This window comes from Microcaecilia unicolor, chromosome 3 (genome assembly GCF_901765095.1).
Source record: "Microcaecilia unicolor chromosome 3, aMicUni1.1, whole genome shotgun sequence".
Classification (NCBI taxonomy): domain Eukaryota; kingdom Metazoa; phylum Chordata; class Amphibia; order Gymnophiona; family Siphonopidae; genus Microcaecilia; species Microcaecilia unicolor.
Window position 1 is genome coordinate 457,953,577 of NC_044033.1, and position 26,014 is coordinate 457,979,590.

Genomic DNA, 26,014 nt, shown 5'->3' on the forward strand with positions numbered 1-26,014 from the left:
TATAAACCTGCAGGATAAATGGCGCAATTTAACAAATTGAAGAGTAGCATATCTCCTGGACTGGATGGTATTCATCCCAGAGTACTGATAGAATTGAAAAATGAACTTGAGGAACTATTGTTAGTAATATGTAATTTATCTTTAAAATCAAGTATGGTACCGGAAGATTGGAGGGTGGCCAATGTAACGCCGATTTTTTAAAAAGGTTCCAGAGGAGATCCAGGAAATTATAGACCAGTGAGGCTGACATCAGTGCTGGGAAAAATGGTAGAGACTAATATAAAGAACAAAATTACAGAGCATATTCAAAAGCATGGATTAATAAGACAAAGCCAACATGGATTTAGTGAAGGGAAATCTTGCCTCACCAATCTATTACATTTTTTTGAAGGGGTGAACAAACGTGGATAAAGGTGAGCCGGTCAATATTGTGTTATCTGGATTTTCAAAAGGCATTTGACAAAGTACCACATGAAAGACTCCAGAGGAAATTGAAAAGTCATGGGATAGGAGGTAGTGTCCTATTGTGGATTATAAACTGGTTAAAAGATAGAAAACAGAGAGTAGGGTTAAATAGTCAGTATTCTCTATGGAGAAAGGTAGATAGTGGGGTTCCCCAGGGGTCTGTGCTGGGACCGCTGCTTTTTAACATATTTATAAATGATCTAGAGATGTGAGTAACTTGTGAAATAATTTAATTTGCTGACGACACAAAGTTATTCAAAGTTGTTAAATTGCAAGAGGATTGTACGAGATTGAGAGACTGGCAGATGATGTTTAATGTGAGCAAGTGCAAAGTGATGCATGTGGGAAACAGGAGCCCAAATTACAGCTATGTAATGCAAGGTTCTACATTAGGAGTCACCACCCAGGAAAGGGATCTAGTCATCATTGTTGATGATATGTTGAAATAAGAACATAAGAGTAGTCATACTGCCATCTAGCCCAGTATCCTGTTTTCCAAACAGTGGCCAAGCCAGGTCACAAGTACCTGGAAGAAACCCAAATCGTGGCAACACTCTATACTACAAATCCCAGGGCAAGCAATTGCTTCCCATGTCTGTCTCAACAGCACACTTGCTCAGTGTGTGGCGGTGGTGGCTAAGAAAGCAAATAGAATGTTAGGTATTATTAGGAACAGAATGGAAAACAAAATTGAGGACATTATAATGCCTTTGTATCACTTCATGGTGGACCGCACCTTGAATATTGTGTGCAATTCTGGTCACCGCATCTCAAAAAAGATATAGTGGAATTAGAAAAGGTACAGAGAAGGGCAACAAAAATGATAACCCCATTAATGTTACGTTTACCACAAATTGTATATTCTTCTTACGACTTTATAATTATTTATATTGTTACTATGTAAGCCGCATTGAGCCTGCCATGTGTAGGAAAGCGCGACTATCAATGTAATAAATAAATAAAGGGGATGGAAAGACTTCTCTATGAGGAAAGGCTAAAGCGACTAGGTCTCTTCAGCTTAGAGAACAGACAGCTGAGGGGAGATATGATAGATGACTATAAAATAATGAGTGGAGTGGAATGGGTAGATGTGAATCACTTGTTTACTCTTTCCAAAAATACTAGGACTAGGGGGGCACACAATGAAGCTATAAAGCAGTAAATTTAAAATGAATTGGAGAAAATATTTCTTCACTGAACGTTTAATTAAACTCTAGAATTTGTTGCCAGAGAATGTGGCAAAAGCAGATAGCTTAGCGGGGTTTAAAAATGTTTGGATAGCTTCCTAAAAGAAAATTCCATAAGCTATTATTAAAATGGACTTGGGAAAATACACTGCTTATTTCTAGGATAAGCAGCATAAAATGTATTGTACTGTTTTGGGATCTTGCCAGGTACTTGTGATCTGGATTGTCCACTGCTGGCAACTGGATCTGGGCTTGATGGACATAAGTAATGCCACACTGAGAAAAGACCAAGGGTTCATCGAGGCCAGAATCCTGTCCATGACAGCGGCCAATCCCGGCCAAGGGCACCTGGCAAGCTTCCCAAATGTACAAACATTCTATACATGTTATTCCTGGAATTGTGGATTTTTCCCAAGTCCATTTAGTAGTGGTTTATGGACTTGTTCTTTAGGAAACCGTCTAACCCCTTTTTAAACTCTGCTAAGCTAACCGCCTTCACCACGTTCTCCGGCAACGAATTCCAGAGTTTAATTATGCGTTGGGTGAAGAAACATTTCTCCGATTTGTTTTAAATTTACTACACTGTAGTTTCATCGCATGCCCCCTAGTCCTAGTATTTTTGGAAAGCGTGAACAGACGCTTCACATCCACCTGTTCCACTCCACTCATTATTTTATATAACTCTATCATGTCTCCCCTCAGCCGTCTCTTCTCCAAGCTGAAAAGCCCTAGTCTCCTTAGTCTTTCTTCATAGGGAAGTCGTCCCATCCCCGCTATCATTTTAGTCGCCCTTCGCTGCACCTTTTCCAATTCTACTATATCTTTCTTGAGATGCGGCGACCAGAACTGAACACAATACTCAAGGTGCGGTCGCACCATGGAGCGATACAACGGCATTATAACATCCTCACACCTGTTTTCCATACCTTTCCTAATAATACCCAACATTCTATTCGCTTTCCTAGCCACAGCAGCACACTGAGCAGAAGGTTTCAGTGTATTATCGACGACGACACCCAGATCCCTTTCTTGGTCCATAACTCCTAACGTGGAACCTTGCATGACGTAGCTATAATTCGGGTTCTTTTTTCCCCACACACATCACCTTGCACTTGCTCACATTAAACGTCATCTGCCATTTAGCCGCCCAGTCTCGTAAGGTCCTTCAGTCTGTCCTAGTATGGCAACAGTTATCACAGCACTAACACAGTAATCTCATATTACACAACTAAACTGGTAATATACCTGAAGATTACAGACTCATTATGAATCATTAGTATAGCTAGTCCTTCATTATGGTATTAAACTTGTTGTTTATTCTTACTTGCTGCTCTATTTAAAATGTAAACCGTGTTATTTGCTGTTTCATTTCAAATGTAAACTGTGCCTGTTAAACTGTAAAAAAAATCCACAAAAAGTGGAAAGAACACAGCGATCCCATGGGGTGGATAAAATAAAAAAACTGGGACTGGGAACTGGATCAGGCTCTTCAGAAACAGACTTAGGACGCGAAAGTGAAATTATAAGTGTTTATTTAAGCTGACTCGATATGGTACCGTGTTTCAGCATATATGTGCCTGCCTCAGGAGTCTTGATATGTATACTTGATAATCATATTTGTCCTTGGCAATGCGCCTTGTGAAATAAACATGAACTGGTGAAGAGTTTTACATGCTATTCATCATTTGTTTCTTTTACCAATGGTCTTTTTAAAGACCAGTATGATTATTTCACGAGACACATTGCCAAGGACAAATGTGATTGTCAAGTACACATATCAAGACTTCTGAGGCTGGCATGTATGTGCCGAAACATGGTACCATGTCAGCTTAAACACCTATAATTTTACTTCAGTGTCCTGAGTCTATTTCTGAACAGCCTGATCCAGTTCCCACTCCCTGTTAAACTGTAAGCCACATAGAACCAAACTTGATTTGGATAATGTGAGATATAAGACTAAATAAATGAAATGAATAAAATTTGTTGAGACCTGTTTTAAACTATATATGGGTTGTAATAAACATAATCAAAGTTAGACACACTAAAAATTACAGGAGAAAAGAGAAAAAGTATACTATTGTCTACAATACGTTTTGATAGTTTTAAGTATCTGTGGGATAAACATAATCATAACTTGACTTGCTGAGTACCAACAATGTTTCTGAACTAGAAAAGCCAAGACTCGCATGGTCAGTAACCACACAATAATATGAACATGATTTGAAGATCTGTGGTATTGACAGGTATGCAGCAAATGGTGGATCATTTCAATAGAAGAAATAACAATGATTATTCAAACTTAAAAGTACGCAACTAGTGGGGATCAATATAAAACTGGAGTGGTTATAGTCTAGTCTAATTTGAGAATTCAAGTAACTTTTTTCCCTCTTTGTGGGTTAACAATGATATTTCATATAAATTTGATGCGGTATGCAGTTTGTTTCACAAGACATATGTATATGTTATATCGCATCATACCACATGCCATGAGTTTATCTTGTTAGGCAGACTGGATGGACTGTGCAGGTCTTTATCTGCCATCATCTACTATGTTACAAGCACTAACATGTGTCAACTTCAATGTTTCTCACCTGGATGCCTTTTGCTGACACCATCAACCACACCTAAAGGTTTTACAGGCAAGCTGGAATTTGGCCAGGGGTCGGAGGTTGTAAACGCCTTGCTTGGATTGGCCACTATTGTATTCTTGATGTTTGCTCCTAATTGAAAAAGAAAGACACACATACTAGAGGCCTATGCATGAAGTATGGAAATGTATGCCCATGATGATAATCCAGTGGTTAGGATCAGTGCTCTGAGTTTGGGGTACATGTCCCACAGCTGACTGGACACATTCTAACTCTCTCTCATCACTAGATCTTTTGTTGTTTCAGATTCCAATTGTGTTACCTCATAAAAATCAGAAATGCTAACATTCTAAGTTTTGCCTTGAACATCACCTTTCCCTTTAAAAAGTGCATGCGGTGCATATAACATACAAGTTATAAAGATTTGGAATATTGCTCTTAAAAGCCAAAGCAGTGCTTTGCTTCTGCTTCCTATGGAGATATTATTACATTACATTATATTGTACTTCTATACCGCCAATACTGTAAAGTTCAAAGTGGTTTACAAAACTAAAAAGAGTAACCAAGTCATACACTTGGAAATCACATCGAAAAAAACTTTTTGAAAAGCACTGTCTTCAAATTTTATCAATTAACATTAAGAACAAACTCTGATTGATTCGTTATACTAGGGAATATTCAGCAGTGCGAATAGGAAAATAATGCCCAGGAAATATCCATGGGAACAGAGAGGTAAGTTGCCTGTCTCTTCAGGGAAGGCCAGTGGTTGAGAGATGCTAGGCTACTTCTACTAGCATGAAAAATATATAGCAGAGCACCATGGCACCAGAAATTTAACGTCACTAATTACTGAAGGAAATCTCAAGTAGCCTCACCATCCTAAGGCAAACCTGATATCAATTTTTAATAATGTTTCTTGGGCTATCTGGGATACTATACAGACTGCAGAGCCTAACACTGATGCTGGCAAATGATGGAGAAGCTTTAAGAACAAAATTACTAAGTATATGGACAGACACACATTCATGAAGATAGCCCAACATAGATTTAGCAAAGGAAGTCAAATTTTACCAAGCTATTAAAAAACAAGTCTTTATACATCAGGCTACCTACCAGGAATGGTGGAGCTTAGTGCTCCAAATTTACAAATTCGAATCACACCTTGCAAAGAAATCTTCTCGTTTTGCTTCATATAGGGAAAAATGGCTACCACTTGTTGTTTATTTTGATACTGTACAAAGATAAGTACTAAATTTGATGTATTTTTTGACATGTGCATGCTTTATACTTTGATTTGTATTCTCCAGCCCCCCTCCCCTTTCCCTCTTCTTTTCCTCTTTCCTCCCTCTCTCTTGTTTTCACTTAATTTGATTCTGAATGTAGATTGCTGCTTCTTACATGTGAGCTCCGGTATTGCCTTACTTTGTAAAATGTTACTTGTTGTTATATTGTGGGCTCTTGATTGTATCTGTATCAAAAATCAATAAAAGAAATTAAACTTAAAAAAAAAAAAAACATTTCTAAGTATAAAAGTCAATATGGATGGAATGGAACCAGTTGATGAGGGTGCTCATTTTCAAAGCACATAGACTTATAAAGTTACTATGGAACTTTGTAAGTCTATGTGCTTTGAAAATGAGAACCATAGTTTACAAGGATTTTCAGATGGTATAAATCCCTCATGAGAGACTCCTAAGGAAATTAAAAACATTATGACAAATACCATATAGATTATCTAGACTGCTTATCTCACTCTACATCTCAAGAAGAACTTAATGCATGCTGAAACTCCAGGTACTGTATAGTATTGTATACCAGTATACAGCAGGCAGCCGTGCTTTGCATGGTTTGTAATTTTTTCAGGCTAAGTTCTATGCAGCCTGTGTCTAGTCCATTGCAGTAGTCCAGATGAGATAACATCAGAGTTTGGACCTTGAGATGAAAAGTACTGGTTCCACATAAGTGACATAAATGGAGTGTATATTGTATGGCCCTAAAGTGATTGACTGGGTTAGAAACTAGTTGAGTAGGGGGCAACAAAGGGATGTTATTAGTGCTGTACTGCTGGGATCAGTCCATGGGTCTGGTTCTTTTCAACAATATTGCCAAAGGACTTTGGGGAAAGGTTTGCCTCTGAAGGAGAAACCAAATTCATAGCTTGATGAATGGTCTAGAGTTTGACAGCAAACATTTAATGATAAAAAATGCAGGTTTATGCATTTCGGGTGCAAAAGCCAAAGTGCAGGGCAGAGCTTCCCGAACTGTGGGTCGGGACCCCAAAAGGGGTCACAAACCTAAGTTTGGGGCCACATGGGAGTGGAATACTCCACTAAGAGGTGTTACTCTTTTAAGTGGAGAAGGATTGCCCTCTGGAGGGCAAGGCCCTAGATCCTCTTACTTGTCCTACACAAAAACTGCTTGAATACCTCCTGCAACTCTATGAGTCTGGTTTGAAAACCAACTCTGTAAGGGTATACCTATTCAATTCTACTCAAGGTATTTACATCTCACTAAGATCAGTGAAATGTCTAAGCAGGTTACATAAGTTCAAAAACCCTCAATTAAAATCAAGAAGGCCCTAAAAAGTAATTCATTCAAATACTTATTTAAAAAGATAGTTCTCCAATCCTTTGCAGAATTGCAAATAGCCAAAAAATCATCTGAATTTGTACAGACACAGAACTCCACAATTTACTAGCTTGAAAAGTAAAAGAACCATCATGAAATCTCTTATAGCAAACTTTTTTAACATATGGAAATCCTAACAATAAAGTAAATGAAAACGGGAATTCATTCGAAGAACTGGATAAGCTATCAACTGTGGAAGAACGGAGGAACAATTCCCCTGCAGTATGCTAAATACAATCAGCCTTAAAAACTATCCATGTAGAGACTGGTAACCAATGTAAACTTCTAAGCAAAGGTGTCACATGATCATAGTGAGAACAACCATAGATCATGCAATCAGTGCCACATGGCAGTGACATGCACTGTAGAGGCCATGCAGCCCAACAACCTCAACATTTGTTGAGCTGTGATCTGCTTGCAGCTTTGGACTTCTGAGGTGATTACTACCAAGGCATCTGCTCTCACTTAGGGCAGAAAAGCCCAAGCTCTTATGTACTCCAGTTGCTGTACTGGGACAAGGTAGGACTTTGGGTAGTTTATGATGAACCCTAGTATCTCCAGCACCCGAACAGTCCTCTGCATTGACTCTTGCACCCCCTCCTGCAAGCTGCTCTTGACAAGCCAATCATCTAGGTAGGGAAATATGTAAACTTCTAGTCTGCATGGTGACACTACAACTACTGCTAGACATTTGACAAATACACTGGGAAATGACACGATACCAAAAGGCATAATGTGACATTGGTACTGGTGTTTCCCTACTTAGAATCAGATGCTTCCTGTGACTGGGAAGTATTGATATGTGGGTATACGCATCCTTCAAGTCCAGAGAGTATAGCCAATCTTTTTCCTGCATCATGGGAAGAAGGATGCCCAGGGAAAGCATCCAGAACTTTTTTTACTCAGTGCCCTTAGGTTTAGAATGAAACAGAATCCCCCCGTTTTCTTGGGCACAAGAAGTACCTGGAATAGAATCCCTTCTTTTCTTCCCAAGGTGGCATGGGCTCGTCCATATTGGCCCATAGAAGGGCGGAGATATTCTCTACAAGTACCTGTTTGTGCCCAGAGAAGATTAACAATACTCTTGGTGGGCAATTGGTGGCTTCTGATGCCAATGAGGTGTGTAACCGAGACAGATTATTTGAAAAACTCACCAGTTGGAGGTACAAGGGTCCACCTTTGATGGAGAGGGGGACTGGTAGCGTCAGTGTGATTCTTTTTGAGGTCAGCAAAGTCCTCCACCTTCTCCCTAAAAAGATGGTCTCCCTGGCAAGGTACATCCACTAATCTCTCCTGAACTGCAGGTTCTAAGTCAAAAACACACAGCCATTATAGTCTGCACAATCGCAAGCCTATGGCAGAGAGTCTGGATGCTACAGGTTTTATTTTCTTTCTGCTATTCCAGATGACTCCAGTACAATTTCTTTTCTTCTTGATAATATCGCTTCCCAATCTCTTTCTCAATCTGAAGCCACTGTATATCTCAGGACCGCATTGCCCATCTTCTGCTTTTATCACCTCACCATCCGTTTTATCTTCTCCCTTCTTCTCAGCTCTCAAGCTTCAACATTTTCTTCGTTTCATTCAACCATCTTCATTCTGTCTGAGTGCATCTCATTTTCAACACTGTCGTCATGCCCCTCCCACTCTTCTCCATATTCTCTTGCTCCTTCTCCTGCTCTCTTCTGGGGATATTATTCTCCATCCTGATCCTCCAGATCGGCTACTTGTGCAGATCACACTGCAATGTCTCCAATCTCATTTCTGTTCCTCTTCCCTCCCCTTCTTCTCTGTCTTTTTCATGTACCCTGTGGAATACCCACTCTGTCTCCAGTAAGCTTTCCTACATCCACGATCTCTTTATCTCTCATACTCTCCATCTGCTTGTACTAATTGCTTGGCTTTGCCCTGAAGACTCTGCTTCAGCTGCTGCCCCGTGTCATAGAGCTTACCTTTTCTCCCATATGCCTTGTCAGGTTGGCTGCAGAGGTGGTGTCGGGCTACTACTCTCACCCTCGTGTAGATTTCAAATTCTTCTTCCATCTCAGTCTCACTGCTTTTCTTCCATCGAAATCCACTCCATCCGTCTATTCATTCCTGTATCTCTCCAGTATCAAAGAGAATCTACGTATGTGGAGAACTCAAAAGGTCCCACAGAGTAACTCAACAAGAGAAGAAAAGTGGGAACAAAGAACCACAGATTCCAGAGACTGAAGCACACAATATCTTGGTAAAAACAAAGTTTAATGAGAAATCAAAAAAGACTCAACACAACGCTGTGTTTCGGCCACAGGGCCTGCATCAGGAGTCTTTAAAAAGACAGTTTGATTATAATGCTGTTAGAAAGTAAGGCAAAAAATCTGGTTGAAAGACTTACTTTCTAACAGCATTATAATCAAACGGTCTTTTTAAAGACTCCTGATGTAGGACCTGTGGCCGAAACACAGCGTTGTGTTGAGTCATTTTTGATTTCTCATTAAACTTTGTTTTTACCAAGATATTGTGTGCTCCAGTCTCTGGAATCCGTGGTTCTTTGTTCCCACTTTTCTTCTCTCCAGTATCAGTCATTTATCGACTCCCTGATAAGTCCCTTTCTTCCTTTCTCACTGACTTTGACTCCTGGCTTTCCTTCTTTCTCAAACCCTCATCTCCTTCCCTCATTCTAAGGGATTTTAACATTCATGCCAATGACTCCTTTGACTTTTATGCCTCTCAGCTTCTTGCTTTAACATCCTCCTTCAATCTTCAGCTGTGCTCCACCACCCCTATTTATCAGAATGACCACCGTCTTGATCTTTTCCAACTGCTCACTCTCCAGTTTCTGCACCTCAGTTCTTCCCTTCTCTGACCATCATCTGATAACCTCCACACTTAAACACTCTCCCTCCCAGTCCTGTTCATTTAGGAATCTTCAGGCTGTTAACTCTTATACTCTCTCCACCAGCATTTCATCCCTCTTCTCAACCACTATGTTATCCAAGTCTGTCAATGAGGCTGTCTCTTCCTATAATACTATTCTCTCCTCTGCTCTGGATACCCTCCTCCCATTCCCTGTTCGATAAGGCGTACCAAATTCCAGCCTTAGTTGACCTCTAGAATCCGCTACCTTCGTTCCTGTGTCTAATCTGCTGAATGCCTTTGGCTGAAATCCCGTGCTCATCCTGACTTCATATATTTCAAATTCTTACTGACCTCCTTCTGCTCTTTCACTTGCCAAACAAGAATACTACATCTACTTGACAAATTCTCTTGTCTCAAACCCCCAACGTCTCTTTGCCATATTGAACTCTCTCCTCAAAAGGCCTTCAATTCCAACACCTCCTTCACTTTCTCCTCAGACTATGGTTGAGTACTTTCATGTTAAGGTTCACAAGATTAACCTTGAGTTTTCAACGAAGTCACCTCCACCTCTCCTTCCCCCAGTCCATTCTGTCAACCATCTTTCAACTCCTGCCTCCTTTTCTGAAATCACTGAAAAGGAAACTGCACATTTTCACTCCTCCTCCAAATTAACTACCTGTTCCTCTGATCCTATTCCCACCCATCTACTCAGCACTATCTCTCCTACTCTCATCTCTTCTGTCATATCCTCAATCTTTCACTTTCCACTGCAACTATGCCTTCGAACTTGCCGTAGTTACACCACTCCTCAAAAAAACCTTCATTGAACCCTACCTGCCCTTCCAGCTACCACCCCATCTCCCTTCTCCATTTCCTATCCAAGATACTTGAAAGTGCCGTTCACCGCTGTTGTCTTGACTTGATCCACTTCAATCTGGCTTTCGCCCTCTACATTCAACTGAAACTGCCCTTGTTAAAGTCTCCAATGACCTGTTCCTGCCCGGATCCAAAGGTCTCTACTCTATCCTTATCCTTCTCAATCTATCTGCTGTTTTTGACAGTTGATCGTCACCTACTCATTGATACACTTTCCTCACTTGGATTTCAGGGCCCTGTTTTTCCTTGGTTTTCTTCTTATCTCTCCCATTGCACTTTTAATGTATGCTCTGGTGGATCCTCCTCCATTTCTACCCCTCTATCAGTTAGTATACCTCAGGGCTCTGTCTTGGCACCTCTTCTTTTCTCCATCTATACTTCTTCCCTTGGTGCTCTGATCTCCTCCCACGGTTTTCATTATCACCTTTACGCTAATGACTCCCAGATCTACTATCCACACCAGAAATCTCAGCAGGAATCCAGGCCTAAGTCTCAGCCTCCCTGTCTGGCATTGCTGCCTGGATATCTCACCACCATCTGAAACTAAATATGACCAAGACTGAGCTTCTTATCTTTCCCCCTCAACCCATCTCTCCTCTTCGCCCATTCTCCATCTCTGTGGATAACACTCTCATCCTCCCTGTCTCACTAGCTCGTAACCTTGGGGCTATCTTTGACTCCTTTCTCTCTTTCTGTGCACACATCCAACAGACTGCTAAAACCTGTCGTTTCTTTCTCTATATCACCAACAAAATTTATCCCTTCCTTTCTGAGCGCACTACCAAAACCCTTATCCACACTCTTATCAACTCTTGCTTAGACACCCGAAACTTGCTTCTCACAGGTCTCCCACTAACCTATCTCTCTCCCCTTCAATCTGTTCAAAACTCTGCTGCACGACTTATATTCCGCCAGTGTTGCTATGCTCATATTAGCCCTCTAAAGTCACTTCATTGACTCCCTATCCGTTTCCACATACAATTCAAACTCCTCTTATTGACTTACAAGTCCATTCACTCTGCAGCTTCTCAGTACCTCTCCACTCTTATCTCTCCCTACACTCCTCCCCGGGAACTCTGTTCACTGGGTAAATCTCTCTTATCTGTACCCTTCTCCTCCACTGTGAACTCCAGACTCTGTTCCTTTTATCTTGCTGCACTACACACCTGGAATAGACTTCCTGAATTGGTACATCAAGCTCCATCTCTGGCCGTCTACAAATCTAGGCTAAAAGCCTACCTAGGCTGCTTTTAACTCCTAACTCCTATTCACTTGTTGAATAACCCTCCATTGCCCTATGTAAGCTGCATTGAGCCTGCCATGAGTGGGAAAGTGCGGGGTACAAATGTAACAAAAAAAATGTCTGTTTTATAATTCTCACCTTAAGTAATTCCCTTATCTCTTATTTGTCCTGTTTGTCTGTCTTGATTAGATTGTAAGCTCTGTCGAGCAGGGATTGTCTCCTACTTGTTCAGTGTACAGCACTGCGTACATCTTCCAGCGCTATAGAAATGATAGAAGGTAGGCATCAGCAAAGGCTGAGAAACCGGTGCCAAACTGGATGTGTGAACCTGACTGCCCAGAGACTGGTGCACTGGCAACTCCACCAAAGGGGGGGGGGGAAGCGCTCCTCCTCATGCCGGCATTTCTCAGGTACCGGTGCTACCGATGCCCCAGCACGCCCAGCAGCCTGTGTCAAAGACATCCCCCAATGTTGAGCATCACCGTCCTTCAGTACCGAGGCGACATTGAACCCATAAGTGTCCTCGGTGTCAGGTCCAAAGCTGACTGGTCCTGGGGCCGACTATCAGCACCTGATGTTGAGGGTGTTGAAGTCCTCCTTGATGCCCAGTGGTAGCTGATATCTGGGCAGCCATCGAGATCGATGATTCTGAGCCAATGTCAATGGATTGGCCTTCGAGGAGCCAAAAAGTCTCTCCTGCTGGACTTGCCACACCCTCTGTGTCCGCAACTGCATTTTCAGAAAGAACAGGATTTAGGGTCATGATTAGGCCCAAAGCACTGATGCACCAAGACTGCGTGTCTGTCACCGAAATCACCCGATTACATTGGGCGCACCTCTTGAAGCCACTGGGGGGTCTTCCTGGACATTGATAAAAGAATCATGGCCAAATTAAATTCCTCAATTTTGGACTACAAAAAGGGTCAGAGCCCAAATCAAGGTAGGTGCTCAGGCCCTAAGCATGTCCATCAAGTTGTGAAAAAGAAAGAAAAGTTGAAGGGTTGAAAACACTAACTAAAAGGGAAAATAACAAAAGAGAGAAATAAGAGAAAAATGAAGCCACTGCAAAAGCAGAGAAAGCAGTGCTGAGGGAAGACTGCAAAGACACGTCCTCCCTGCTCAGCGGAAAAACAAAGACTGAGGGACTCATGCTTGCGCATCCGGCGGGAAGGTACCCACGCATGCGTGGTGGGACTCTACTAGAATTTTCTTGAAACATCTATATGTTAGTTAGCTTCCACACTGGGCTCCATCAAATGACAGAAACATAGAAACATGGCGGCAGATAAAGGCCATATGACCCATCCAGTCTGCCCATTCTCTGTTACCCCTAACTCTTCCTTTTCCTAAGTGATCCCACATGCTTATCCCATGTCTTTTTAAATTCTGGAACAGTCCTCAACTCTACAACCTCCACCGGGAGATCATTCCACGTCTCCACCACATTTAAGAATACACTGCGCTTGCTTGTCCTCTGTGAATCTAGGCTAAAGCCAGTGGTGTGCTGGAGCCGGCTCGCACCGGCTCGCAAGAGCCGCTTGTTAACTTTGCTCGGCTCTTGCGAGCCGGTTGTTGAAACCCGCGAGCCGGCTCTCCTCCCTCCCTCTTCCCTCACATCACCGACCTGACGAATTCTTCGGGGCAGGCAGTCTTGCCTGCCCACTGCAAGTGCTGACTCTCCCCCGCTGGCGCTGCAGGTTCGTGCTTTAAAAATGGCCGCCGAGACTTCCAGAGGTGGCCTCGCGAGACTTCGCCCTTGTAAGTCTCAGCGGCCATTTTGAAGCGCAAACCGGCAGCGCCAGCGGGGGACTGAGTCAGTGCTTGCAGCGAGCAGGTAAGACTGCCTGCCCCGAAGAATTAAAGGAGTCAGATCGGTGACGGGAGGGAGGATAATTCTATTAACAACTCGGGAGGGGGTGGCAGGGGAGAGAACTAGGGAGTCGCTGGGCATGGGTGGATCATGGAGGGGAGAGAAGGGTCGTCCCTGGGCATGGGTGGATCATGGAGGGGAGAGTAGGGTCGTTGCTGGGTATGGGTGGATGGAGGGCAGAGGAGAGGAGGGTCACTGCTGGATTGGGTGGGTGGATGGAGGGCAGGGGAAAGGAGGGTCACTGGGTATGGGTGCATGCAGGGCAGGGGAGAGAAGGGTTGCTGGGTATATAGGTGCATGCAGGGCAGGGGAGAGGAGGGTCACCGGACATGGGTGGATGGCGGGCAGGGGAGAGGAGGGTCACTGGGTATGGGTGCATGGAGGGCAGGGGAGGGTCGCTGGGTGCATGCAGGGCAGGGGGAGAGAAGGGTCACTGGACATGGGTGGATGGAGGGCAGGGGAGAGGAGGGTCGCTGGACATGGGTGGATGGAGGGCAGGGGAGAGGAGGGGAGAGAGAAGAAATGCTGGACATGGATGGAGGGGAGGGAAGAGTGAGGAAGGAGATGAGATGAGGGAAAAGGAAGAGAGGAGAAAAACTGCATATGGATGAAGAAAATAGGCAGAAGTTGAGGACCAGAAATGAAGAAGAAAGGAAAGAAATAAATGGAAAGGAAGCCCTGGAAACGGAGTTAAGAGGACAGATAGCAGCAGAATCGGATACTGGGCCAGCATGATCAGAAAAACAGTCACCAGACAACAAAGGTAGGAAAAAAATCATTTTATTTTCATTATAGTGTTTGGAATATGTTCACTTTGAGAATCGGGTGCTCAACATTAAAAGTTTATATTTATTTACTTATTTATGGCATTTTATACCACATTAAACATGAATTAGATTGGAACCTAGGATCATTTAATTTTTTTTTCTTGGAGAGAGTAATGCATTGCTGCCCCCCCCCCCCCCCCCAGCTATAGCCAGCTCTGCAATTTTGGGGCGGCGCAGAGGTGGGGGGGGGGGGGGGGCGCAAGGGTGGACGGGGGGGGGGGGGGAGGGGGCGCAGAGATGGACCGGGGAGAGAGCCTGTTGTTAAAAATTTACCAGCACACCACTGGCTAAAGCCACTTGTTCAGTACCCATGTCTGTTTTATAATTCCCACTTTAAATAATTCCCTTATCCCTTATTTATCCTGTTTGTCTGTCAAGCTGGGACTGTGTCTTACATGTTTATTGTACAGTGCTACATACATCTAGTAGCACTATAGAAATGACAACCAGTAGTAGAATCATGGGGTCACAGACCAAAAATATTGGGAAATACTGGTGTAGTATGAAGTTCTGTACATGAAAGAAAAGCAGGATCTAGGGTATGACCAGTACAGCATAAGCCTGGCACCCAAACCGGATATCCTGCTACCTGTACCCTATATTGCAACTTTCACTTTGTAGCTTAGTCTCGTTTTTACTTTGCTTGGATGTGTTGGTACTACACTGCTGTGTCTGTGGTTTTGTCTTGCAGCATCTGTCTCTTAGGCGATGTCACCTCCCCCCGCGCTGATCATATGACCAGTACAGCGCAAGCCTGGCACCCAAACCAGATATTCTGCTATCCATACCCTACATTGCAACTTTCACTTTGTAGCTTAGTCTTGTTCTGGGTTGGCACACACTGATATTTTTCTACCATACACACTTCAGGTAAATACTTATCTTTCTCCTAGTAGCTAACAATCACAACCGCACAAGGAAAAAGGGATCCCAACGCCTTAGTTAATAAGCATGTTACTTCTTCCCAAAACACCTGTAATACCGGGCATTCCCACCATATGTGAAAATATGTTCTCGTTCCCTTCTCACATCTCCAACATCTGTCTGTAGAGTCTGGATACACTGCTTTTACCCTGTCAGGCATGTACTACCATGTACTTAGTATCTTATATGCATTTTCTTTAATTAGTACACAGACTGAAGCTTTTTTCACCTCCATGCATATTCTCCTCCATTCAGCATCACTAAACTCTTTGTTAGGGTCAGGCTCCCAGGCTATCATGTACGGCAATTTTACAAACTCCTTTCCTCTAATATGCCCATAAAGCTTAGAAATCCCTTTCCCCCCAGATCTATATCCCCCCACAGATTTTCAAACTTTTCACAATCTGCAGGAGCTTCCTTTAATCATTTCTCTTTTACAATATAATTTTTAACCTGGAGATAGGCAAACCGGTCTGTCTCCGGCAATTCATAATCCTTCCTAAGTACCTTGAAACTTTTAAGGGACCCATCGTCTAAAAAGTCTCGAAAACGAATCAAACCTCTTTGGAACCACGTGGAAAAAACCCTATTCCCCCACCCTCTCCTGGAAACCCAGGTTCTTGAGTTACCCAGGCATATGTTGATCTATGCTGTGTTCCCCTTAATTTCTTTTTGAGGGTGCCCCATAATGCCAATGTGGGAAACAAATGGGTTTAATGTCAACCTCTTATAGTTAAGCTCTGGGGTAGAACCCCACAAAGGTAAAATTATGTATCATACCTGATAATTTTCTTTCCATTAATCATAGCTGATCAAGCCATAGACTGGTGGGTTGTGTCCATCTACCAGCAGGTGGAGATAGAGAGCAAACTTTTGCCTCCCTATATGTGGTCATGTGCTGCCGGAAACTCCTCAGTATGTCGATATCAAAGCTCCATCCGCAGGACTCAGCACTTAGAGAATTACACCCACAAAGGGACACTCTGCCCAGCTCACCACTGCCGAAACGGGGGAGGGGAATTAACCCAGCTCATCCCACACAAGTGGGGGAGGGGAATCCGTCCAGCTCATCCCCGCGGAGCGGGGGAGGGACACCACCCCGCCGATGCGGGGGGATCTGGCTTATCCTGCAACCGCAACCGCGGGAGGAGCTGACTGACCCTAACACCGCCGAAGCGGGAGGGGTACAAAGCTGCCCTACAGCCGCACGAAGCGGGAGGGAGTGCCGGCAGAATTTAAGTCTCAATCCAGCCCCGTAAAACGGAGGGGAGAGGAATACAGCAGCTCACTGTAACACAAACTCGTCTCAACTCTTGAAGGATCCAAGTGAAAAAACTTGAACACGAAGTCCTCCTGAAGTAACTGAAGACTAAACTTGAACCTAAAATTCAACCAGAATATAAACAGTACAGATATCTGGGAGGGGCTATGGATTGATCAGCTATGATTAATGGAAAGAAAATTATCAGGTATGATACATAATTTTACCTTCCATATCATCATGCTGATCAATCCATAGACTGGTGGGATGTACCGAAGCAGTACTCACCCAGGGCGGGACATTGAAATCCCTGACCTCAACACTGAGGCTCCAAACCGGGCCTCCGCCCGAGCAGCCACAGTCAAGCGGTAATGCTTGGAGAATGTATGGGCCGATGCCCAAGTTGCCGCCTTGCATATCTCTTCCAAGGAGACGGACCAGGCCTCTGCCATCGAGGCCGCCTGAGCTCTTGTGCAGTGAGCCTTCAGCTGGATAGGCGGCACCTTCCCCGCGGCCACATAAGCCGCTGCAATGGCTTCCTTGACCCATCTTGCCACTGTAGGCTTAGCAGCCTGCAGACCCCTACGAGGACCTGCAAACAGGACCAACAGATGATCCAATTTCCGGAAATCATTGGCCACTTCCAAGTATCTGATGATGACACGTCTCACATCCAGATATTTAAGAGCAGAGTATTCCTCTGGGTAGTCCTCCCTACGAAAGGAAGGGAGACAGAGCTGCTGATTCACATGGAAGCGAGAAACAATCTTGGGCAGGAAGGAAGGCACTGTGCGAATAGTCACTCCTGCCTCAGTGAACTGCAGAAAAGGCTCTCGACATGAGAGTGCCTGGAGCTCGGAAACTCTTCTGGCTGAAGTGATAGCCACCAAAAAAAGACTGCTTTCAACGTCAGGTCTTTCAGTGATGCCCTCGACAAGGGTTCAAAAGGCGGCTTCTGCAATGCTCTTAGCACCAGGTTGAGATTCCACGCAGGCACCACAGAGTGCAGAGGAGGGCGCAGGTGATTAACTCCCTTGAGAAAGCCCACCACATCTGGCTGTGAAGCCAGGGAAACACCCTTCAGTCGGCCCCTGAAGCAAGTCAGAGCCGCTACCTGGACTTTAAGGGAACTGAGCGACAGGCCTTTCTCCAGACCTTCTTGCAGGAACGCCAACACTGAAGAAATTGGAGCAGTGAAGGGAGAAAGTGAGCCTGCTTCACACCACGCTGCAAAGATACGCCAAACCCTGGCGTAAGCAGTAGAAGTAGAGCGCTTCCTCGCTCTCAGCATAGTGGCGCTGACCTTGTCTGAGAAGCCCTTCTGTCTCAGACGCTGCCGCTCAATAGCCAGGCCGTAAGACCAAAGGGGGAGGGATCCTCCATCACCACGGGACCCTGATGCAACAGGCCCTGCTCCACTGGCAGCCGCAGAGGATCGTCGATTGAGAGCCTGATGAAGTCCGCATACCAGGGACGTCTGGGCCAATCCGGACCCACCAGGATTATCCGGCCCGGATGCTTTGCCACCCGGTCTAGCACCCTGCCCAACATGGGCCAGGGCGGGAACACATAGAGAAGCTCTTATGTTGGCCACTGTTGGAGAAGAGCATCTACTCCCAGGGATCGAGGATCCCGTCCTCTGCTGAAAAAGCGCGGCACTTGGCAATTGGCCGATGACGCCATCAGATCTAGGCTCGGCTGGCCCCAGCGCTTCGTGATGTCCAAGAACGCCTGAGCAGATAGCTGCCACTCTCCGGGCTCCAAGGTATGGCGACTGAGAAAGTCCGCCTTGACATTCATGACTCCGGCAATGTGGGCCGCTGACAGCTGTTCCAGGTTCGCTTCCGCCCACTGGCATAGATTCATGGCCTCCTTGGCTAGAGGGGCGCTCTTGGTACCTCCCTGGCGGTTGACATAGGCCACAGCCGTGGCATTGTCCGACAGGACCCCCTACTGGCTTCAACGCCAGTACCGGGATGAACTCCAAAAGCGCCAACCGAATGGCTCTGAGTTCCAGGAGGTTGATAGACCACTTTGCCTCTGCAGGAGACCAGAGCCCCTGCGCTGTCCTTCCCAAGCAGTGGGCTCCCCAGCCCGACAAAGAGGCGTCCGTCGTGACGACAATCCACTCCGGGGTCACCAGAGGCATTCCCGCAGACAACTTGTCTGTCTGCATCCACCAGCTCAGCGCCTTGCGCACTGCTGGGTCCAAGGGAAGGCGCACAGCATAATCCTCCGACATCGGAGTCCAGCGCTGCAGCAGAGAGTGTTGAAGTGGTCTCATATGAGCCCTGGCCCAGGGCACTACTTCCATCGTGGCCGTCATAGAGCCCAACAGCTGCACATAGTCCCAAGCCCGAAGAGGAGAGGCTACTAGGAACTGGTCCACCTGAGCCTGAAGTTTGACAATCCGATTGTCTGGCAGGAACACTCTGCCCACTTGGGTGTCGAATCGAACTCCCAGATACTCCAGGGACTGAGTCGGGCGCAGCTGGCTCTTCTCCAGTTGATGATCCATCCCAGGGAGCTCAAAAGAGCAACTACCCGGTCCACAGCTTTGCCGCACTCTGCATAAGAGGGGGCTCGGATCAACCAGTCGTCCAGATAAGGATGGACTTGTACTCCTTCCTTTCGCAGGAAGGCCGCTATGACCACCATTACTTTGGAAAAGGTCCGCGGAGCAGTAGCCAACCCGAAAGGGAGGGCTCTGAACTGGAAGTGTCAGCCCAGGACTGCAAAACGCAGAAAGCGTTGATGAGGAGGCCAGATGGGAATATGCAGGTACGCTTCCTTGATGTCCAAGGAAGCCAAGAACTCTCCTGCCTTCACTGCCGCTATAACAGAGCGGAGAGTCTCCATGCGAAAGTGCCGCACTTTCAAGGCCCGATTGACCCCTTGAGGTCGAGGATAGGCCGGACAGAACCTCCTTTCTTTGGTACCACAAAGTAAATGGAGTAACGTCCCTTGCCAATCTGATTTTCTGGCACCGGAACGACCGCACCCAGGCGGATCAGGTTGTCCAAGGTCTGCTGCACTGCCACAGCTTTGACCGGAGACTTGCAGGGAGAGAGTACAAACCCTTCTCTTAAGGGTCGGCAGAACTCTAGCTTGTAGCCGTCTCTGATGACTTCCAGCACCCAAGCGTCTGAAGTTATTGTGGTCCACTCGCCCAGAAACGAGGACAGCCGTCCTCCAATCTGCACTGGGGCGTGGACCAAGGCCCCGTCATTGGGTACGAGACCCTGGGGGAGGACCGGAGGGAGCACCTCTGGGACGGCGGTCTCTGCGAAAGAAATGCTGCTTGGGGGAGAAATTCCTCTTGAAGGAAGAGGGGGCAGAGGAGCCCGACCTGCCCGGGCGGTACCGACGGGCTTCCTGAAACCGTCCTCTGGAGGTACCGGGGCGAGTACTAGCCTGAGCCCTGACCTCTGGTAACTTCTTGCCCTTAGACGTGCCGAGATCGGTCACGATTTTGTCCAGCTCGACCCCAAAGAGCAGCTTGCCTTTAAAAGGCAATCTAGCCAGGCGGGATTTAGAGGCGTGGTCAGCAGACCAATGCTTCAGCCAAGCCACCGCCGCGCAGAGATTGTCTGAGCCATGCCTTTAGCTGAGGCCCTCAAGACATCATACAGCAAGTCTGCCAAATAGGCTAAGCCCGATTCCAGGGCCGGCCAATCAGCCCTCAAGGAATGATCCGAGGGGGAAGCCCGCTGCACCATAGTCAGGCACGCCCTGGCCACATAGGAGCCGCAAACTGAGGCCTGCAAACTTAAAGCAGCCGCCTCAAAGGACGACCTTAAGGCCGCCTCCAATCTTCTGTCTTGGGCGTCCTTTAGGGCCGTGCCACCTTCCACCGGCAACGCCGTTTTCTTAGTCACCGCAGTGATTAAAGAATCCACGGTAGGCCACAGATAGGCCTCACGTCCACTTTCAGGCAAAGGATAGAGGCGGGACATAGCCCTAGCCACTTTAAGGCTCGCTTCCGGGACATCCCATTGAGCCGAAATTAAGGTGTGCATGGCATCATGCACGTGGAAGGTTCTAGGCGGGCGCTTCGTCCCCAGCATAATGGCAGAGCCAATAGGGGCTGAGGGAGAGACGTCCTCCGGAGAGGAAATCTTCAAAATGCCCATGGCCTGCACTAACAGGTTGGGCAAATCCTCTGAGCTAAAAAGCCGCGCTGCAGAGGGGTCATCCGCTCCAACCGAGCGGGGATCCGTCTCCTCCAAGGAATCCGCAAAGGACCGTTGGGAGAACTCAGATACGCTGCCCTCATCTACATCGGAGGAGACAAAGTCCTCCAAGGCCTGGGAATCAACCCGAGGGCATTTACCTCCGGGGACCTCAACCTCTTTACCAGACGAGGGAGCAGGGGCAGCGTTGTGCATGAGGAAGGCCTGATGCAGCAGCAAAACAAACTCGGTGGAGAAACCCCCCAGACTGTGCACTTCCGCAGCCTGGGCTACAGCCCTAGACGCACCCTCAACCGGCGCTCGCAAGAGCGGGGGAGAGACATGCTGCGCATCCAAGATGGCGTCCGGCGCAACACTCCGCGAAGGAGCCGCGCGGGAAGAACGGCGCTTAACTTTAGCCGCGTTTGTGCCGTCGCCCAAATTAAGGGCGTTCATGGCATTAATGTCTCCTACCTCAAGGGCGGCCCAAGAAGAAGCCGTCCGAGCCGTGTGGCCGGCCAAGATGGCGGAGGCGAGCAGCGGGGGATGGGCGTTTATGGCGGGAAAAACCGCCACGCCGGAGGAAGGACCCGGGACACTCATCGGTCACGAAACTGTCACCCAACAAGGGCGAATCAGACTTTAAAACCCCCGCATCCCCTCTAGAAGCGCCCAAGCGATCCGGGGAGCGACTCTTTGCGCCCTCGCCCTCCGACGCCATATGCCACGTGGAGATCAATCGGGGAACCCCCTGCCCGCTATAAAAGGTAAAAATTACCTGCTTTCCGCTCCGAGCTGTAACGACCTGGTGTCCCAGTGAGTAGCTGCAATAAACGTTTAAATAAACGTCGAAATAAACGCCTTTAAGGACGTTCAAAAATTTTTTTTTTTTTTTAACGGAGCCAGCGGGAGGGGGGAGAAAAGGAGGGACCTGGCGCCACCAGGTTTGCACTTGCTCAAGAAGAGCCCTCAACCCCAGGCACTCAACAAAACCTAAAAATTAGGCTTGGAGGCCTAGCCAGAGCTGCTGCTGTGTGTGACCACCACCTGCTGAGATAGAGAACATACTGAGGAGTTTCCGGCAGCACATGACCACATATAGGGAGGCAAAAGTTTGCTCTCTATCTCCACCTGCTGGTAGATGGACACAACCCACCAGTCTATGGATTGATCAGCATGATGATATGGAAAGAGCATCCAGCCTCCCCTCTTGGACAAAAATCTGTTCCAACCGTGTCACAGGTGAAAGATCCACTTTGTTCCAAACACTAATCTGTTTTAATTGGGCTGCCCAGTAGTACCAGAGTACATTTGGCATACCCCTTCCTCCTTGTTCCACTGTCGTCCACAAGATCTTCCATGACAGTCTTGTCGGGTGCCCTACCCAAACAAACCCTCCTAGCTCGGATTGTAATTTCAGTAACTCCCCCTTAGGGACAGGGATTGGTAGAGTCAGTGGCGAAGGAGGGGGGGTGGTGGGGCGGTCCGCTGGTTCACTGCTCTCTCTGCCCCGGAACAGGTTACTTCCTGTTCTGGGGCAGAGAGAGCAGGGAACCAGCGGAGCTGACGCAGCTCCCAGCAACGTGCAGTCGGGGCGGATCGGCCCTCCCGCCCGTCCCTCGCCGCTTTCCGCTGTAAGTATGAGCTCGGGGGGGGGGGGGGGGCGCTCCAGAGGGGGGAGGGTGCGCCGTGCTGCACCCGGGGGGGGGGGGTGCGCAGCGGCGACCCGCCCCGGGTGTCAGCTGCCCTCGCTACGGCACTGGGTAGAGTTTGAAACAAGAACAGCAACCTTGGCAGAATGTTCATCTTAACAGCTGCTATTTGCCCCCACCAAGATAGCCAACAAGTCTTCCATCTGTTTAAGTCCCTTCTTATTGCTTTAATGAGTGGCACATAATTCAATAAATATAAGTTACCGAGTACTCGAGGAATTCGTATTCCCAAATATTGGAAGCTAGTGGATACCAACCTAAATGTAAAGTTCCTCCCCATTTGCTCAAGTTCCAGCTCCGTTGCTGTGATCCCCATTAATTCGGACTTGTCAAAGTTCACTCTAAAGCCCGACAGTACTCCAAAAAAGTTAAGCACCCTTATAATAACAGGCAATGTCAAAAGTGGGGTCCCTACATAAAATAAAATATCGTCAGCGAATAATGCAATTTTGTGCTCCCTCCCCCCTATCCGAACCCCTCTAACATCCCTTAATGATCTGATTCTTTGCGCTAATGGCTCTATAGAGATGGCAAATAATAATGGGGACAGAGGGCACCCTTGTCTCGTTCCCCTTTGAATATTTAATTGTTTAGACCACCCCCCCATTAACTTTAATCCGAGCCACTGGTGCTGTATTCAACCCTCTCACCCATCCCACAAAAGATCTTCCCAGTCCCATTTCTATCATAACTTCCCACAAATATTCCCATTCCACCCTGTCGAATGTGTTCTCCGCGTCGACCATAATGCCAATGAGTCTCCCCTTTTCTGTGCCCCCCAAGTAATATTCAAGGTCAGTCTAATATTATCAGCCACTTGTCTGTGTGCTATAAACCCTGATTGATCTTCGTGTATAAGATAAGGGAAAATCGTACTCAATCTGTCCGCCATGACCTTAGCTAAGATCTTGATGTCCACATTCAGCAGCGATATCGGTCGATAAGACCCGCACACCATGGGATCCCGTCCCGGTTTTAGCAGTACCGATATCCCCGTTTCCCGCATACTAGGAGGCATTCCCCTCTCTACAAAACAGGCATTACCAATCCGCAAAAGTAGTGGTCCCAACTCTTGCTGAAAAACTTTATAATATTTAGCTGTAAACCCATCTAATCCAGGTGATTTCTCTCCCTTCAAACCCTTAATATCCCCTAACACCTCCTGCAATTTAATTGGAGCTTCTAGCTCTGCCCTTTGCTGTGTTGTAACCCTTTGCAAGTCTAGCTCCTGCAAGAAATCTCGCATCGCTTCCTTGGGGGCCCTCTGGACCCTTGGTATATAACTTTGTATAATATTTCACAAATTGCTCTTTGATTTCCTCATCCTGATGGTACAGTGTATCTTTTGGACCCTTTATTTTTGTAATAGTGTTCTTTACACATCTCTCCTGCAATCTCCTAGCTAACATATTTCCCGCTTTATTACTAAATTCAAAAAATTTCTGCTGCATCAAACTTCTATGAAATTCCATCCTTTTCATCTGTATTTTTTGCAATTCTGTTCTCCATTTTAAGAGCTCCGTTAAATGTTGAGAATTCCCCTCCCTTTGATGCAGAGCTTCCTGTCTGGCCAGCTGCCGGCGTACCTCTAATTCGTGTGCCTCTCACTCCCTTTTCCGGTATGAGCCCTTACGAACAAGATGCCCCCTTATTACCGCCTTCAATGCATCCCACAGACTCCCTTCCGACACCTCCCCATTATCATTAATTTCTATATATTCTTTAATGACTGCCCGAATTTCTTGACAGTCAGCCTCGCAGTCCAAAAGTGATTCATTAATTCGCCAAACTATACCCGTACCCCCTCTGCCCAGACCCCTCAAAGAGATCCATACCGGTGCATGATCTGATGCATGCACACTTTCAATCTCAGAACTGTGTACGTCCCCCCACCATGTTCTACTACACCAAATCGCATCAATTCTAGCATAGGACTTTTGTGCATGTGAGTAGTGAGTGAATTGTTTTTGTCCCGGATGTTGTAAGCGCTATACATCTATCAGATCTAGTTCCCTCATCATTTTGAATAACTGTCTTCTAATATGTCCTTCCCCTCCCATCCGACCTGTTGAATGATCAACACTACCCACTGGACAATTAAAGTCCCCCCCCCCCCCCAATACAACCATACCCTCCACAAATGAAGTCAATTCTACTCTAATATTATCATAGAGCACTCCTTGTCCAACATTAGGGGCATATACATTTACTAAAGTAATAGGTCGGTTATTTATTGTCCCCTTAATCGCAATACATCTCTCATCCCCATCTTTATATATTGCTTCTTTAATGAATTGCAAGTTTTCCTTCACATAAATAACCAACCCTCCCGTTTTGCTCCCCTTAGGGTCTGCCAAAGGGAAACCTTCTCCCAAGCCTTTATTCAAAATTAAGGATAAATCTTATTTCCTAATGTGTGTCTCTTGCAGCATGACTATATCCAATTTCATTCTTCGCAATTTTTTAAAGATAATACTCCTCTTACCCGGACTGTTTAAGCCATTAACATTCCACGACCCTACCCTTAACCCCCCCCCCATGTTTCCCCCCTCCCACCTCCCTCCTAATCCTAGGCTCCCCCTGCAACTGGCCTGACCCTTCTCCTGCCAGTTTTACCCCTTAGGAAGTGAGCCCTTCCCAGAGATCTGCTGATTAGACCTTTATCTTTATGATCAACACTCCCCCTCTCATTTCCCCTTCATACAATCCCCCCAAACGTTATACATTTTATACTCCCAACTTGTACCTTTCATTCCCCAACATTTCCTCTGGCCAAGAACTATATAGAGGCATATTTTCAAAGCACTTAGCCTTCCAAAGTTCCATAGGTTTCTATAGAACTTTGGAAGGCTAAGTGCTTTGAAAATATGCCTCATAGTATCCATAACCAGTCCATTTCAGGTTCCATCTCCATTCTCAGGTCCTGTTGTCTCCTCCCGAGGGGAAAGGTGGCCCTTCCTCCCTTCGACTTTCTTCCAGCTATTCTGTTCCTTCATTGCCGGACTTCGCTGCTGATGCTGGGCCCCTGCTTCCTCTCTCGGGACATCCGTGCATCCCATTTCACGCAACACTTTCCAGGTCCCCAGATGTGATTGGAGCCTGCGTGTATGATTTCCCACTGTTATTTGTATTCCAAACGGATGCAACCACCTGTAACGTAGTCCAGCCTTCTGAAGATATTTAGTGACTTCTTTAAAATCTCTTTGCCTCTGTAAAGTCTTTCTGGCCAGATCTTGGAATACTCTTATTTTGCCAATTTTCCATGCAATTTCCCCCAGATTTCTCGCTTTTCTCCACAAAGATTCTTTAACTGTAAATTTATGAAAGCAGGCAACTATATCTCTGGGCACTCCGCCTCTTTGAGGAACCAAACTTCTGTGCACCCTTTCTATTTCTATTTGTTCTATAGTTAGAATGTCA

At 46.2% G+C, this 26,014-nt stretch overlaps 1 protein-coding gene across 4 annotated transcripts in view; it reads right to left on the bottom strand.

Annotated features, from left to right (window-relative positions):
- The window catches only part of ICK (intestinal cell kinase), a 233,865-nt gene that overhangs the window by 55,314 nt on the left and 152,537 nt on the right, over positions 1-26,014 (bottom strand). For all 4 annotated transcript variants that reach the window (XM_030198957.1, XM_030198958.1, XM_030198959.1 and 1 more), the window contains one exon: positions 4,244-4,372. In XM_030198957.1, coding sequence (XP_030054817.1) covers positions 4,244-4,372 — 129 coding nt within the window. The remainder of the gene's footprint in view (positions 1-4,243; positions 4,373-26,014) is intronic.